This window comes from Rhipicephalus microplus, unplaced genomic scaffold (genome assembly GCF_043290135.1).
Source record: "Rhipicephalus microplus isolate Deutch F79 unplaced genomic scaffold, USDA_Rmic scaffold_16, whole genome shotgun sequence".
In the NCBI taxonomy this organism is placed as follows: domain Eukaryota; kingdom Metazoa; phylum Arthropoda; class Arachnida; order Ixodida; family Ixodidae; genus Rhipicephalus; species Rhipicephalus microplus.
Genome location: NW_027464589.1, coordinates 4,758,721 through 4,776,032, shown reverse-complemented (window position 1 = coordinate 4,776,032; position 17,312 = coordinate 4,758,721). Strand labels below are relative to the sequence as shown.

Below are 17,312 nucleotides of genomic sequence, written 5' to 3'. Positions count from 1 at the left end.
GCAAGGACTCGTTTGCTCCGCGTTCGAAGATCGCATATTTTTTGCACTCGCTGTGTGCCCTCTTTTTCTCATTACTGCTCATTCTTGCGATGCAAATCTACCAGGGATGTTATGGCCCAAATCAAAGCGATCTGGAGAAAGTTTTGAGCTTCTCGTCGTAATGAACCGCGAAAATGAAAGGTATTCGTTGCTTCCACCGCTTACTTCAAGGAGTCGATGCTAAAGACATTTGCGTTTTAACTTCAATACAACTTGGTTTACCGTCCAAGTTTAGACCTATTATCAATAAAATTACGTTTGCAATTCACTCACTACATCTGCAGATTATTGAGATGATTTGACAAAGTTGCGCTTTCTGCTACAAGAGACATTATATAAATCTGCTACAGGAGACATTAAAAGATAGAAAGTGCTTAATATATTCAGAATATTAAACAAAATGATACTGCCACGCACAAAACGTCTAAGAAAATGCCCCGATGTTAGTATACTAGGACCGCGTAAAGATTTCCTTAAAACGTTTTTTTTTTTAAAGTTGTGTACTTATGTACTCTGATGTCCCTTAGCTGCAGGATTGCTGCATCATAAACAGAAAAGTTTAATTCATGCGGAAGCACTACTGATCGCAATAGTTTGCAAAACAAAAGCCTGAAGGTACACATCAGCTTTCTGAATGGTGTGGTCTTGCACATCATGTCTACATGCAGGTTATTGAAGCTCGGGGGTAATCAAATGCTCGGAAAATTACTTTACGAGCACGGTGTCTAAATTATGAGTGTAACCGCACCATTGCTACGATGCTGCGTGAAGTTTACAGTTGATTTTGTATTGAGATGACAACCCAAAGTGATTGCGAGGAAAGCGTTAAATGCAACTATGTACATGATGGATTAGTGAGTACAAAAGAAAAAAAAAGGCAACAGCTGCAGTGTTGTTCGTTGACAAGAACTTTCAGGATGCTTAGCGAGCATCGATATTTCACGGGTTTTCGCAACTCGGTTGGCACATCGGCCAGAAAACTGTCCGCATATACCTTCATGGATCTGTTGCATATAACACTTGTGGAGGTGAAAACATCTTATCTCCCAAAGGAAATGTCCGTGAACAGTGCAATCAATCAATGTAGGTATGGTTTCCTACGCGTCAAAACCGCGACTTGATTACGGGGCACATCATAGAATAACTTTGACTGCCTGGCATTTCTGAACGTGCTGCTGTATGTAAGCACAAACATATTCTTACTTCTGTCATAATGTGGTTGTCGTGGCCAACAATTGAACCTATCCTCGAGTTTAGCTGTGGGACACAACCTGATCAAAGTGTATACGATGAAGCCTGGGAATCATTGGCAATTGTACTGGACAAATTTTTTTGACGTTTTAATACAAGCATTAATGAGGCTGTTTTCATCATTTATCTAAAGCTTGAGAAAAGAGAGAAGCGACAGCAAACAGTGAAACACTGAACGAAGCGAGCACATGTCATGTAGGTCACCACGGCGGGCATCGAAGAATGTTTGCTGTGACGTCACCTTGACCTACCGCCAGGTGACGCCGACCCATCTTCTTGAGGCTAATAAATTTCTTCCTCTTGTCCAATAAACCTATTTCTTGAAAGTTACCGCAAGTCGCTCTTCTTTTTTCATTGGTATACTTAACATACAATTTTACAAATGTTCCAAGACAATGCAAGCTATGTCTTCTTTCTCTTTAGGAGAGACCACCTCCTGTGCCACCCAGCCGTCCATATACCGTGAGTGGCAACACGAAGCTGGGCTACCCCCAGACCCGAGTGATGAAGATGAACTACCCTGGTGAGTGCTTCACTACAGTACGCTGAAGAGCATGTGCTGGTTCTTTGACAATGTTAAACTAGGCAAGACGTCGATAACCATTCATGGCCAAGGACACTTCAAGGACACTTCAGTTCCGCCTTCAAGAGTGCAACGTATTCGGCCTTCATGCGCAAGGCCTTCGCAGTTGCTGCTTCAGTTCTCGAGGCATCACTCTACCATCTCGCAAGGAAAGGAAAGCTTCTTGTAAAACATTGGCAGTCTCAAATTATCCCAGAATGCCTACTGCAAGTACAGTTGGGCTGTGGCCAATTCGCCATGGTTTTTTCCCGAATCAGCGAAGGGCCCACTACGCGTCCGTAAGGTCATGCCGCTAATGATCATTAAATAAGTCAGAACGCATTGCAGTGAATTGGCATAATTTTAAAACACGCACTCGTGCAATTCGCATGTTTTGGCACTTGGCACGATTCCACACTTGTGCCATGCAGTATTACATACATTAAGGAGACTCCTCCCACTGGATAAGTGTTTTTACAGCGAAAGCTACGTATAGGTAGGCGAAGCGAAAACCATTTCTGACGAGAAACGATAACCGTCTCCACTGACTGCGCTGTCTGTAAAGTCGTTGGCTACCTCGCACCCAAGCACACGCCATTGACAGCGACGTTACTAACGTTGTTAGTGACGTCATTCTCTGCGTCATTCACAAGCGCACGTGCTATTGGCTCCGCCATCAGTGAAGTCGTTCATGCTGCCGCAGCCATGTCGCTAAGCCATGCGCAGAAGTTTCAACTTACAACTTGCACATGAGGAGGGCGGGAATCCTAAAAACACCTGAAGAGCAGAAACTTTCTCAAGAACAGTGCCGACATCCGATCCGTGAGAAAATTCATGTTCACTGGGTCAGTGCAGCAGTCTGGGCTCAGGGACAAGTCTGGGTGGGGAAGCGCAAACGTAAACTGTGCACCGAGGATGGGGCAGTCTTCTGAGCCTAATGTAGCAACAATGGCAAGCCAAAGAAGTGGCATTGCAGGCAGAGCAGCATCAACAGGGCAATAGCGGGTGCCCCACTTTTCGCAGGAGTTTCTCGAATAACACTTTGGCTTCGCCTATGTTGTCTGCAACCACCTTCGGTCTAATGTTTCATCTTCGACGGTTAACCATCTGTATGGAGTGCTTGGACGGTTTTAGTTTTTTCCTTTATGATTGAAGTGCATTGTGTTTCTCTAATTTGAATCCAGAATTGTGACATCTTCATGACGTCAAAATGACGTTTAAGAGGGAGAACTGGAAAGAGAGGGTGAGCTGTCAATCAGTAGCGGCTGAGATAGCCTATTAAATGGACACTTTGAGAAGAGCTTTCCCCTTTAAGTGATGCATTTTATGCTTGTTATGCCCGTATTGTGCACGTATAAAAGAGAATCGACAGCTCGCCGTAACTATTGCGCGGTGGGGACATAGTTACTCTCTGAACTTCAGTGGCGTCTCAGCGCGAAACTCTAGCTCAGGAGTGCTTAATGTTGCCCTTTGGCAACAATTTCGTCACTGTGTCTAGAAGGAAGATTGGTCGGTCATTGGAAAACAACTTGGCAATTGTTTCTCCAAATGGGGAATCTGCGCGGCGCAAAGCACTGCAGTATTCAGGAAATGTGATTGCCGTCGTGTACATTACGAATTAGCATGCTTACTTCAGGGGCACAACATATGCCAGGCTATACGTAGCGTGAGCTAAAGTTCAGCTGGTTATCTTAAGTTTTCCTGGTTGTCTATGATTAGGTTACCATGCTTACTGCTGGATGGATGGACAGACAGGCAGATAGACGTGAATGAACAGACAGATTAATGGACGAACAGACAGATGGACGGGCGGATAGACACAGACAGACGAATCGATGGAAGGATGGACTAGCGAGCGAGCTCATGCGAGTGAAGCGGCAGTCCTCTAGTAACACGTCACTTAAGAAGCTTCTAGACTTTCTCAGGCGTACTAGCTGTGTGCCGTGTGACGTTTCTTCTCCTCACGCATGCGCAATACTGCTCTGCATAAGCCGTGCGAAACTGCTCAACCTCGGCCAGTGTAGCTTACGCTAAAAAAAAAAAAGTCAGAGCTCTTTTACTGGCCCTTTAATCAAAGTTATAGAAATTATAACCATGCTGTCTAGGACCTTGCGAATCCGCCACAGGCTCCACTGTTAGTCCAGCCTCGCACTACTAGGACAAGGCGTCCAGATTTTGTGAGTACTTTCTCTCCCGTCGTAGTGCGCCTGCGGCAGACAAGAAGACCTGTCTCCTTCAATTCCTCACTTGTATGCGTGTTTGCATGCCTACCATCTTTTACCCCCCTCTGTATCAGACCGAACTATCTGCTATCAGCAATCGCCCTAGACGATATTGTCTCCTCCTCCTCTCTACCGTTTTGTGCGCTTTACTTTCCTTCCTTTGCTTTCTTTCCCCCTTCCCCCCTGTGAGCGCGGCTACTTAAGCCCAGCAAATAAACGGCCAGGGGTCTTTCGTCATGGCGAGGCTCAGCCAAGTGTTCATCGTCGTCTTGTTTCTGAGTTAAACGTTACATGGTGTCAGAAGTGGTCCTGACGTTCGAAATGGACCTCGTCAAGCCCCCGGAACCGCTGCAATTGTCCGGCAACATCAGGAAAAACTGGCTGGTATTCAAGCAGAAGCTGCAGCTGTTCATCACCGCTACGGAACCGGAGAAGCCCCGCCCATCGGCCGTAAAAGCAGCGATTCTTCTGAACACCGCGGGGGACGAGGCACTCGATGTCTACAACAACTTCTCGTTTGCCGCAGGTGAGAGCAGAGAAGATTATGACATGTTAGTGCGCAAGTTTGAAGAATATTGTGTTGACCAGGGTAATGATGTCTACGAAAGGCACATTTTTCGACTGCGAACACAGGAAGAGGCCGAGCCTTTTGAGCGGTTCCTACGGGACTTAAAAAAGCAAGCAAAGCTGTGCAACTTCGGTACGCTTGAAGAGTCCATGATCAGGGATCAAGTGGTGTTTGGGACAAATAATGCGAAACTTCGAGAAAAGTTGCTGAGTGACAAAGACTTAAACTTGCAGAAAGCAGAAGAAATTTGCAAAGCCGCTGAGCTTGCTGCCATTCAGAGCGCAGCATGGTCAAATGAAAGCCTGCACGTTGACTTTACACGCCGCACACACCGCACGAAGTTTGCGAATGAAACTCAATGTCGAAATTGTAACAAAATACATGCCCCCGAGCGGTGCCCGGCGTATGGAAAAACTTGTTATACATGCAAAAAACGAAATCACTTCGCCGCATGCTGCAACAATGCGCACAAGATAAGCGAGGTTCACAAAGCCGAAGAAAGCGATGAAAATTTTGACATCTTGGGCATCAGCATTTGCGGCGTCACCGGAGACATAGGAGCGGATTGGATGGTTCGCGGAAAAATAGCCGGTGAGGAGATACAATTCAAGGTAGATACCGGGTCTCAGGCGAATTTGCTGCCCCTAACCCTTTTCAACCGAATCGCCCACGCAAGCACTCGGCGAAAGAGCGCCGCTGTCCTCACCGCATACAACGGCAGTGCAATGGAACACGTTGGCGTGGCGACCAAGACCTCGAGATAAGCGGAGCACAGCATTCAGTCTCATTCTTTATCGTGAAAAGGGGGCGCCAAGCCATCCTTGGCTTAAAGACATGCCAGCAGTTTGGTCTTGTACCGGTGATGGTGGACGCCGTGAAGGTAGGCGATGGGCAAACGAAATTCCAGCTTGCATTTCCTGACCTCTTCAGCGGCACCGGCTGCGTCAGGCGACCCTACAAAATGGTGCTACGAGAGGATGCCGTTCCAGTCGTGCAGCCTGCCCGCAGAGTACCTATAGCGTTGAAAGGATGCCTGCGACAAGAACTGCAACTAATGGAAAAGGCCTCAATCATCGTCAAGGTGGATGAACCAACTGACTGGGTGAGCCCCCTGGTAGTTGTGCACAAGAAGGATGGTACCCTTCGCATTTGCATGGACCCTAGAGCAGTGAACAGGAGCATTAAGCGGGAGCGCTATCCTATGCCTTCACGAGAGGACATAAAAAGTGAGCTGGCAGGCGCACAATACTTCTCCCGGCTCGACCCTAATGCCGGCTTTCATCAGATTCCTTTAGATGAGGCCACTTCACGAGTATGCACTTTTGCGACATCATTTGGGCGGTACCGTTTTTTGCGTCTGCCTTTCGGAATTTCCTCAGCCAGCAAGGTGTTCCAGAAGACTCTAACAGAGATTTTCAAAGGGCTGCCGGGAGTGGGCGTCTACGTAGACGACGTTTTAATATGGGGCGACTCAAGGGAAGAACATGATGAACGCGTCGTTGCAGTGCTAAGGCGGGCGCAAGAGGAAGGGCTGACATTTAATCCAGCTAAATGCGTGTTCTGCACCACGCAGGTTGCATTCCTTGGCGATGTAATCAGTAGAGACGGAATTTGTCCTAGTCCCGATTTAATCGAAAGCGTCCGTGCCATGCCAGCCCCAAAAGATAAACAGGGTGTGCGCAGATTACTCGGGGCTGTGAACTACTTTCGGAGATACCTGCCAGCTTTGAGTGATAAAACGGCGTTGCTGCGTAGCCTGGTGAAAGAAGCATCGGTGTTTGAATGGACAACAGCCCATGAGCGCGAATGGGACCAGATCTGCGCAGCGCTCGCTAAGCCTCCGTTGCTGGCTCTTTTTGATGAAAAAAAGAAACACTAAGATAACTGCGGACGCCTCAGGAACAGGTATCGGCGCTGGCTTATTGCAAAGACACGGGGATGACTGGCGCCCAGTGACCTACGCCTCAAGAGCACTGACGCCGAGTGAAAGGAAACACTGGCAATTGTTTTCGCTTGTAAAAAATTTCATCAGTTCGTGTATGGACGAAGCATTACGATAGAAACTGATCACAGGCCATTACTTGCGATTGCTGAAAAGAACATTGCAGATATGCTACCCAGGCTACAGCGGTTTTTCATTCGTCTTATCAAATATGATTTTTTGTTGCAGTTTGTACCTGGTAGGGGACCTGTTACTCGCAGACCTGCTGTCTCGTGCCGCACTACCAACTGGCGGAGGCGACAAAGTCGAGAACGTGGACGTCCACACAACGCAAGTAGTCACCAGCATCATAAGCAAAGCGACTATGTTGCGGCTGCAGAAGGAAGCCCTCGAAGATCCGCTTCTCAGCCGCACCATGAAACAAATGGAAGATGGCATGGCAATAGACGGCAAACTGAAACCGTATGTGGAAGAGCTATCCATGGTCAATGGAGTGGTGCTAAAGGGTTGCAAAGTTGTGATGCCTAAATCAATGCGTGCGGAAATTCTTGAGCGAATTCACGAAGGCCACTTGGGTATGAACAAGTGCAAAGCTAGAGCCCGTAGACTGGTTTTCTGGCCGGGAATGAGCAGTGACATTGAGCAACGAGCGTGAACGTGCAGCGTATGTCGAAAGTACGCAGTCAACTGAGTGAACCCCTCCTGCTAGAGCCAACGCCCGACCGACCGTGGCATCGCGAAGGCATAGACGTATTTACATTCGCTGGAGAACACTACGTAGTTGTGTTTGATGCCCATTCGAACTTTCCTGACGTCGAGAAACTCAGAGGTACCACGGGGGCGGAAGTTATCGACAAGATATCTGCTATCTTCTCGCGATACGGCATTCCCAACCAAGTTTGTACCGACAACGGGCCTCAATTTGCATCGCGAGAGTTCGCGTCCTTCGTGCGCCGATATGACTTCGAGCATATCACCTCGAGTCCAGAGTTCCCACGGTCAAATGGCTTAGCTGAAAAGGGGGTACAGATCGTGAAGCGTATTCTAAAGAAAACCCACGAGTCCCGGGGTGATGTATGGCTTGGTCTGTTGGCTTATCGATCTTTTCCCCTTGACAGCGGTCACTCACCCGGAGAACTACTGCAAGGTCGCCGCCTGCACGCCACTCTTCCAGAATACAACGTCGACGGAGGCATACCCGTATGGAAACAGCGACAGTCTTCCCGAGGCAGGCCACTACCACCCTTGGAAGCCGGAAATGTGGTCCGGATCAAACATGGAAACTGGTCACGCTGAGCGAAAGTGGTACAAGAGACTGGACCACGATCATACGTGGTAAGAACCGAAGACCATGGGCTCCTGAGACGGAACCGACAGCACTTGCTGCGAACGCACGAAAACTTCGGCGACAAGGTCAGCCCCGAGGGTAATCCGAACCCCGACGCGAGGCCCCCGACGAAGTTCAGTGATGGACACCGCGGCAACATCACGCCGGACAACCCACTGGGGTGTCACCAGGTGCAACCAACTCAGCCAGAAGAAGATTATAGCGCCACCACTTCTCCAGACACTCCAGGAAGCCCACTGGCTGGCCTGCGCAGGTCAGGACGCCAGCGCAGCTAACCGAAGCGCCTTCACTACAAGCCATCCTCCCATCAAGTAAATGAGTGCAAAAGAAATCAGTGTTTTGAAAGCGTGTGAAGAGAAGATGTAACAGACCGCACTATCTGCTATCAGCATTCGCCCTAGGCGATATTGTCTCCTCCTCCTCTCCACCGTTCTGTGCGCTTTACTTTCCTTCCTTTGCTTTCTTTCCCCCTTCCCCGCTGTGAGCGCGGCTACTTAAGCCCAGCAAATAAACAGCCAGGGGTCTTTCGTCATGGCGAGGCCCAGCCAAGTGTTCATCGTCGTCTTGTTCCTGAGTTAAACGTTACTCAGAAACAACTATCTTATCCTCTCTGTCATTCAGAAATCACAATATTTTGAAACCAACCACTGAAACTATGTAACTACCCAAGCTGTTCAGAATAACTTCCACTTGGGCGTGTTGGTTCATGATCGTGAAGCACTACATAAGAGGAACATGCACTTTTTAAGAACACAAGACAAGGTTCTACTAGCAACTGAGTTTTATTTAGAAAAAACACGCTCATGTATATAAAATGTATGTCATCGTTGAAACCAGAATTTAACACGTGACCTGAAACAAAACAAACAGGCAAGAGTTAAAAAAAGAACATGCGTGCACTAACACCAAGGCAGCAAACACCATGGAAGACGTCAGTATCTCAGGACTGATGGAGTGCATGACATTCAGTATTGATGTGCTTGAGCTAAGCTACTCAAATACGTCATGCTTATTTACTACAATATCTAAAAGAGTGCTTCATGGAATGCAACAATGAAGTTAGCTGCTGGCACTTTTCTTAAGTCCGTATTGATGATTCGAAATATAAGATGCAATGAAAACGTCAGACGAAGCGGGACACAACACACACACATGCACGCATGCAAGGCACCCTGCAGCGTGTGTCTGTGACACTGGGGCTCTTCAATTTTCGGATTCCTGAGTTGGTTCTGGAAACCGCGGGCTCCCTGAAAGCTACCGCTGCATCCAGTTGTGATAGAAAATGATGTAGGCTGGCTATGCGCACGCCCAGGGACAGCCCGAAGGTCGCAAAATCGAACGCAGGACAGCCAGCGTAAAGGTAAACGAACTCTACCGTCATGGCAGCAAACAAAACAATGCGCCGCCTGTATGTTAGTTTTTTCTGCATTGTCCACTTGGAAATGCGTAGCTAAGCTCGCCAAAAAGCTGAAATTATATCCTCGAGTGTATGCATTTGGGATACGACTTCGTGCGCTCGCACGATCACTCGCCGCGTCCACAAACGAAACAGCCAGCTGGCGCACGCTATCATGAGAACAATGCAAGGTGAGCTGCTGCGACGGTGACGACTTGACAAGCTCACGTCTCTGTAGTACATGTATCAGTCACTGCACAATTAACACGACGCGAAGTCACACGAAAGTGATCGTGCCACCAAAAGAGCTTGAAGAGATATACCAGCTCAGCTATCGCGTATCATACGTCGCAAACACACGTTGACCAACTTACGTTTTTGTCTAAAGTTTATGATATGCGCAGGTATCGGTACCGCGAGTGCGCGTTGTATATAAAATAAACATTTGCATGACACGTTCTTGACCCATTTTTAGAACTTGCCTTGACCTGTTTTTTAGTCCTAAGTGGCACTTGACGAATGTCATGTATATCAGCTTTGATTCAGTGTACTAGTTCATAGTACGTACTGTGCGGCATTATTACGAAGAGGTGAAAAAAGACAAAGCCAACGATGAAATGGGCCACGAAAGGATGTATACATTTCAGATTCCATACTCCGTTTTTTTTTTTTTTTTTCTCACACTGTATCGTATAATATTATACCACATATGCTGGCTCATAGATGGAAATGGCTTCGCGCGCCGTTCGCGACCAGCGAGCATTACCAACAGTCGCAATCTAGGGCCTTCTATCATCATCGAAGATCAATCGAGTAGTAAGGTCAAAGGTTCTAAGAGGTTCACGTACGCAAACATACGACGGAGCGAGCAAGTTCGATCCCAATCGTCTTCGCTAAGTGCACAGAAAGCAGGCACAGCTTCACAAAGACTACTACCAAAAAAAAAAAACCTCCAAAGTTGTTTCCATGCATGCGTACGAACGTGTACTACGTACATAACTTTTAAGGCATGTGCACGACGCAGTCAAGAGGCAACAGTTCACCGCGTTGTTCACAGGAGGAAGCTTCACGGGAAACATAACAAATGCGATGAACAGTAGCTTCAAACACTCGCCGCCACTCGTAATCGCCTCAACTCGCAAAGCGGAACAGGCTTAGAAGATACCGTATTTACTCGATTCTACCGCGCCCTCGATTGTAACGCGCACCCGATTTCCACCGCGAAAATATAAAAAAAAAAACGTAGGACATCGATTGCAACGCGCACCCATTTTTCTCGCTGGCCCGCACGATCACACCACTCGAAAAAACGACTCCTTTCGGGTGCGTCTTCCATTTAAATATGAGGTACGGGCGAACCTTGTGCCCATCTGACGTGTAACAGAGCATTGCCGTCACTGTAGTTTTACCGTGGACCAATGTCAGCACGCGAACTTGCTTCGCCCCCTTCTTCTCGACGGTTGTGGTGCCAGGCATGTCGAAGTAAAGAGGCGTCTGATCGGCATTCCCGATTTGCCCAACCAGGTAGTTGTTTTTGCGCCGCAAGTTTAGGACGAACCTCTGAAAACTGTGAAGCTTTTCATCGTACTCCTCCGCAAAACTTTTCGCATATGCATGTTCCCCTTCGGAGGGAGAAGCCTTTCCTCTCCATAAAGTTAGTTAGCCAGCACCTGCTCGCTTTAAAGTGGCTCCAAATTAGAACTTTTTCTAAGACTAATTGCATAGCCCGCACTTGGAGCAGTTCTGTCGTCACGGGCCGCTCTGTCGCTCAAGCACATACTCGCCGAGCAGCTCTTTAATTTGCGGAAACCGACCCTGCTGTGGTCCACTGAAGCCTTTGCGTGAAGCTTTGCTGTCGACAATCTTCTGCGTTTGTTTCCGCCGATCCCGCACGCACGTTTCGGGACCTCCGAACGACCGCGATGCGCCCCGATTTCCGTCCGTTTCCGCACACGCGATGGCTTTTCTTTTAAAAGCGGCATCGTGGTGCACTAGTTTTTGGAGTCGGCCCTTCCACGCCATCGATTCTAATGCACTACTAGATGACGAACTCTTCAGCTCACGTACGAAGTGCCGCACATGGTAAACACATAGTCGGAATTGGCTGACGCGCCATACCGACGCACGAAGGGGGCGACCATATTGATTTGCCGATGGCAATAGATTGAACGTATTTTTTTTTCGTACTCGATTATAACGTGCATGCGATTTATGAACTCGCTTAACCGGAAAAAAGGTGCGCGTTAGATTAGAGTAATTACCGTAACGCCACGCGTAATAACAAGCGAAGGCGCAGTACTCAGGGGCCCACATTACAATCCATGGAGTCCTCACAAAAATGGCCCCGAGCGCGCATCGTACCTTTTCGGCGTCTGCTAGCCGGAAACCTGCCCGAAACCTTCCAGAAAGCTTCCACGACTAAATTGTCCTGAAAGCGTCTGGCGACCCTCGGACTACCCACGGGTCGCCAGAACGTCCAACCCGAGAAAAACGAACGCCAACCGGAAGTGCACCGCGGGGGAGACAGAGCAGCCCGAGAAAAACAAGCGCGCTTTGGCAGCCCGCGGGTAGCCAGAAGTCGAAAACCGAAGAACCCCACTGCAGGGCGCTTTGCGCCATTCACATACACAATGCATGCGTGTGTGTGTGCGTGCATCCCTTTTCGTGCGACGTTTTCATTGTGTCTTATATTTTGAATCATGCAATATGAACTCGCCCAGTTGTTCACTCCCAAAATCACGTAATGGATTGACCGGTTGTATATATCCAGGAAGAAGGCATACCTATCGGCTCTCTTGTCACCCCACTACTTTGCAATATACCGGATGTTCAAAGTCATGCTTTGCAGAATTTTTTTTGTTTTGTTTAATTAGGTGCTAGAAAACACAAGACCTCTTGTGGTAATAAGGCCAGGGGAACACAAAGTGAGATGATAATTATTGCTGTCAGCAGCTAAACTTTAACAATTGACTTTTTACTGGGCGCGGTAAGTTCACATGTTTGCATTGAAAAATGTGGGCGGTGGTGTTTGTGTACTTTTAGTTTATTGGGCGTATTTGGGTGGAGAGTTACATATAGGGAGAGCTATACAGAAAGAGGTCCCTTAGTGTAAACACTGGAATGAGAACACTTGGAAGATTTTTTCTGGCTTGCCTCAAGCTCTAATATTTAGTGCTCTAGCATGATTACTCATTCAACAGGGTGAAGGTCAGCCCAAAGTTCCTCCCTAAAGTCACGCGTCTGTTGCGTGTGGCGTTATGTTTGTGGAGAGGGTGGAAGCATAGGCACAGATGATAACAGTTACGTTTGTCCTCTCGGCTGGTGAAATGAAGATGTTTGCCATGAGGCATCTGCATGGCCCTGATAAACACAAAACCATTTTTCACGACATTCTTTTATGACTTAAGATGACATGGAGACATCTTGTGAACGGGTTAGCTTGACCGTCCTGTACTAGGGTGCCTGCGGTATCACAGCCTCTCTGCATTGAAAGACTACCAAAGAAGTCCACATAGAGTCCTCTCGAGCTAATATGGCTGCTTCTTGTGTGAAGCAGTCATATTCTACCAAAAAAAAGTAGGCATGATGCTTGCAATGACTAAAATGAATGGCAACGCTTTGTTGGTGGTAAGACTATTCTGCGTCTTGCCACCCACAACGTCCCTTTCCAACAAGGCCCACTTTGACGCTTTTGCACAACAGGCTTTGTCCACCTTTTGAGATAGATTAGGAAGGCAATCGGTGATAAATACTTTGAAATGGACATTGTTGCATGTGTAACCTTGATGTCAGAGCTCATCATTTGACAGCTCAGCATCCGATCAATGCATTCGCAGCGTCGGAGGAGTCACAAATATGCTGCAAAAGCAGAAGTTCAATTTATTTGACGTTTGCCTTCATCGGGACCTAAATGAGGCGGACATTGAAAGGCGAGTTGACTTCTGCAATTGGGGCCTCATCAAAACTGGTCGAGAAAATTACTTTTTGCCCAGAATAATTTGGATTGATGAAGCTCGGTTTTGCTGAAATATAATTGTTAATCTTCAAAACGCCCATTATTTGGCACAAGAAAATCTACACTGGCTGAGGCAGCACAAGAATCAAGTTCACTGGAGTGTGAATGTGTTGTGCGGCATACTCGGGGACAGGATCATCGGACCTTATTTTTTTTTTTTGAGGACAACTTGAACGAAAAGATTCACGCAACACAAATACTAGAAGTTGTTGATGACCTTGTCCGCAGTCTCTCTCTGAATGACCTGCGCCAAGTATACATTCAGCACAATGGAGCACCATCACTGTGCCTGAAATGTTTTTTTGGTTGCGTGAGTGTTTTAACGAAAGATCTACTAGATTGCGGCGATATAGAATCAAATCCTGGCCCTACAGAAAAAGAAATGCTGCGTGATTTGTTAGCCGGCCAGGGTAAAATGCAGTCTTCGATTGATGCCATCACGGTATCCCAGGCAGACATTGAGCGAAAAATGTCTGCTCTGGCAGACCGAGTTGATGGCATAGAAAAACAGCTGTCGACAATGAACGCATTGTCGGGAACAGTAAAAGAACTTGAGGCAAATAATGTGAAATTGTCAAAACAGCTTACAACACTTGAAGCAAAAATAGATGAGCTTGAAAACAGAGGACGCAGGAATAACCTGATAATATACGGTCTAACTGAGATACGCACCGGGACTACGAAACACTCACAAAGGCCGTAAGTGACGAAGTTTTCCAACTCAAACTTGGCGTATCAGTCAATGGTATTAAGAGAATCCACAGACTAGGTCAAAAGGCTGAGAACAAAGTACGACCAGTTGTAATAAATTTCCTGGATCATCGCGAAAAGGTGTCTATCCTGAAGGCAGCCTATAAATTAAAGAACAGTGACCTATCCATATCTGAAGACTTTTCTAGGCGAGTTAGAGATATCAGGAGGCAATTATGGCAAACATCAACTACCGAAAGGGCCAAAGGCGCGAAAGTCAAGCTCTCGTACGACAAACTAATTCTTGATGGGGTAACAAATGGGCGGGACGACATTAAAAAATCTTGTTACCGCATTAAGAACAAAATTAGAAACTGACAAAGCATCCCACATGACACCTCGCTTAAAATTCTGAATATTAATTGCCGAAGTGTTGTAAACAAGGCTGTTGAGTTAGAAGGGGTTCTGCTCTCACAGAATCCTGACATAGCTTTCCTAACTGAAACATGGTTAACAGATTCGATCTATGACAGCGAAGTGTTTCCACCGGGTTTCAGTGCATATAGAAAGGATCGCAGCTCGAAAGGAGGAGGTGTATGTATTCTGTTTAAAAAGGGGTTAAAATTAATTAAAATGCCAGATGTGCCTAATGCCGAATGTATTATTTGTAAGGTCAATCATGGTAACACTAGATATGTATTGGGTGCTTTATACAGATCCCCTGGTTCTTCAGTCAATATTATCGATGAGCTAAAAAAATATATGGAAAATTATGTAAAGCCGGGTGACCGAATAATCTTGGCAGGTGACTTTAATCTGCCAGGTGTTGATTGGCCAACAATGACACACATTAGTCACTGCGATGCTTCCGCAGATACCATGATAGACATTGCCTTTCAACATGATTTATCACAGGTAGTTGAAAGTTACACAAGGACTCAAGGAAGCTCGAAATCAATTCTAGACCTTGTCTTTGTTTCTGGAAATATAACACATGATTGCGTTTGTGACATTGTCCCCGGTATTTCCGATCACCTTGCTGTAGTGCTAACCGTGTCAAATCTTTCTGTCTGTGAAAAACCCAAGGTGACTACTTTTTATAACTTTCGTAAAGCCAATGATGAGTCGATACTCGATATCCTTTCTTTTCATTTTGATGATTTTGCCGATAGTGATGATAGTGTAAATGATCTTTGGATTAAGTTTACGGGCATTGTAAGCAAAAGCATTGAGCGTTATGTCCCAACCACGTGTAAAAAGCCCAGAACCAAGAACCCATGGATAACTAGGGAGACATTGAAATTGAGAAGGAAGGTAAAGCGATTAAAAAAGAAAAGTAAAACTTGTTGTGCTGATTTCAGTTGTCAAGAAAGAATTGCAGAATTGACATCTCAAATTAAACTTAAGGTTATTTCAGATAAAAAGCATTACTTTGGTGAGTCCTTACCTAGCTTCATTACTTCATCGCCAGAGAAGTTTTGGAGAACAATTTCTCCTAAGTCAAATGAATGCGAAATATTTAGTGACGATGGCAGAGAGATAAGTGATCATGAATCAATCGCGAACCTTTTTAATGAACACTTCAGATTTGTTTACACTGAAGACAATGGTACCTTGCCAACTTTTGATGTCTCCTTACCTCCCATGTCTGATGTTGTTATCTCGGAAAGGGGTATCTTAAACATGTTACTGAAACTAGACACGAAAAAATCACCTGGCCCTGATTGCATACCCAATGACTTTTTAAAAAGGTATGCAGAATGGACATCAAAGTATTTGTATGTGCTGTTCTGTAAATCATTACTCGATGGTGAACTACCGCATGATTGGATAACTGCCCGAATTAAACCATTACACAAAAAGGGAAACAAAAACCAGGTCGGTAACTATAGACCAATTTCATTAACTTCAACATGTTGCAAAATATTAGAACATATAATACACAATCATATCGTAGAGTTTCTCAACAAACACAATTTCTTAACGAGACATCAGCACGGATTTAGAAAAGGTTTTTCAACCTGCACTCAGCTAGTTGAAACCGTACATGACTTAGCGAAAAGTATTAACCACGGCAAACAATTAGATGCTATTTTTATGGACTTCGCCAAAGCCTTCGATAAGGTTTCCCACAAAAAATTACTTTTTAAATTAGAGAAAATACTTAAAAACAAAAAGTTAATGGGCTGGCTCTCTTTCTACCTAACTAAACGACAACAACTTGTTTCTTTTCGCGATTGCAACTCAAAATATGTAATGGTTGGTTCTGGCGTTCCCCAGGGCTCAGTTCTAGGGCCTCTACTGTTTATTTTGTTCATTAATGATATTGTAAAACAAATTCCTGTTAAAGTGAAACTTTACGCAGATGACTGTGTTTTGTACTCTGAGGTTCATAGCACATCCGACCAACTTCTGTTAAATAAGGCATTTCAAAAAGTAGCCTCCTGGTGCGAGGAATGGCAGATGGTCATTAACTTTGATAAAACTGTTTTTATGCGAATTACACACATGAAAAAACCTTTGCATTTCAGATACAATGCTAACAACACCTTTTTGACTGAAGTCACTAATTATAAGTACTTGGGGCTTTACATATCGAATGATCTCTGCTGGAACAAACACATTACACATGTAACGGCCAATGCAACTTACAAACTGTTTTTTCTATGTCGTGCTCTCAAACTATCCACTCCTTCTGTCCGCCTTTTAGCGTACAAATCAATTGTTTTACCAATATTAGATTACGCCGCTACTATACGGGATCCTTTTACTAAGACTAACATTAACAAATTAGAAAAAGTGCAAAAAAGAGCAGTTCGTTTTGTCTACAATAATTTTTCGAGGACTTCTGTTACTGACCTATTAAGCAGAGCTCAACTTTCACCTTTATCATTAAGATACCGTAACTCAAGGCTTAAGTTTCTGTAACAACTAATTAACGGTCAATATCAAGTAGACATAGCCGATATTTTTTCTTTTTCTTCTGGCTACTCTACCAGGCAGAGACATGACCTCGCCATAACCCCCTTTCCCACACGCAATAATTGCTTTAAGTATTCATTTTTTCCTCGCACCATAGTCGAGTGGAACAAACTAACTAATGCAATTGTTTCAGCACCCTCATTGGCATTGTTTTCCTCGGAATTAGAAAGTGCACTAACCAGTTGAATTGTTAAATAGCATTACATACCACTGTACAAGCTTGTATAATTGTAGTCTCCTATTTTTTATTGTATGTTATTGCCAGTTGAAGTTTGTATTTGCCCTATACACATTGTA

The 17,312-nt window shown here is 45.6% G+C and overlaps 1 protein-coding gene across 7 annotated transcripts in view; it reads left to right on the top strand.

Moving 5' to 3' along the window:
• The window catches only part of dachs (unconventional myosin-IXb-like dachs), a 512,416-nt gene that overhangs the window by 451,035 nt on the left and 44,069 nt on the right, over positions 1 to 17,312 (top strand). For all 7 annotated transcript variants that reach the window (XM_075883315.1, XM_075883314.1, XM_075883320.1 and 4 more), the window contains one exon: positions 1,714 to 1,813. In XM_075883315.1, the coding sequence (XP_075739430.1) occupies positions 1,714 to 1,813 (100 nt within the window). The remainder of the gene's footprint in view (positions 1 to 1,713; positions 1,814 to 17,312) is intronic.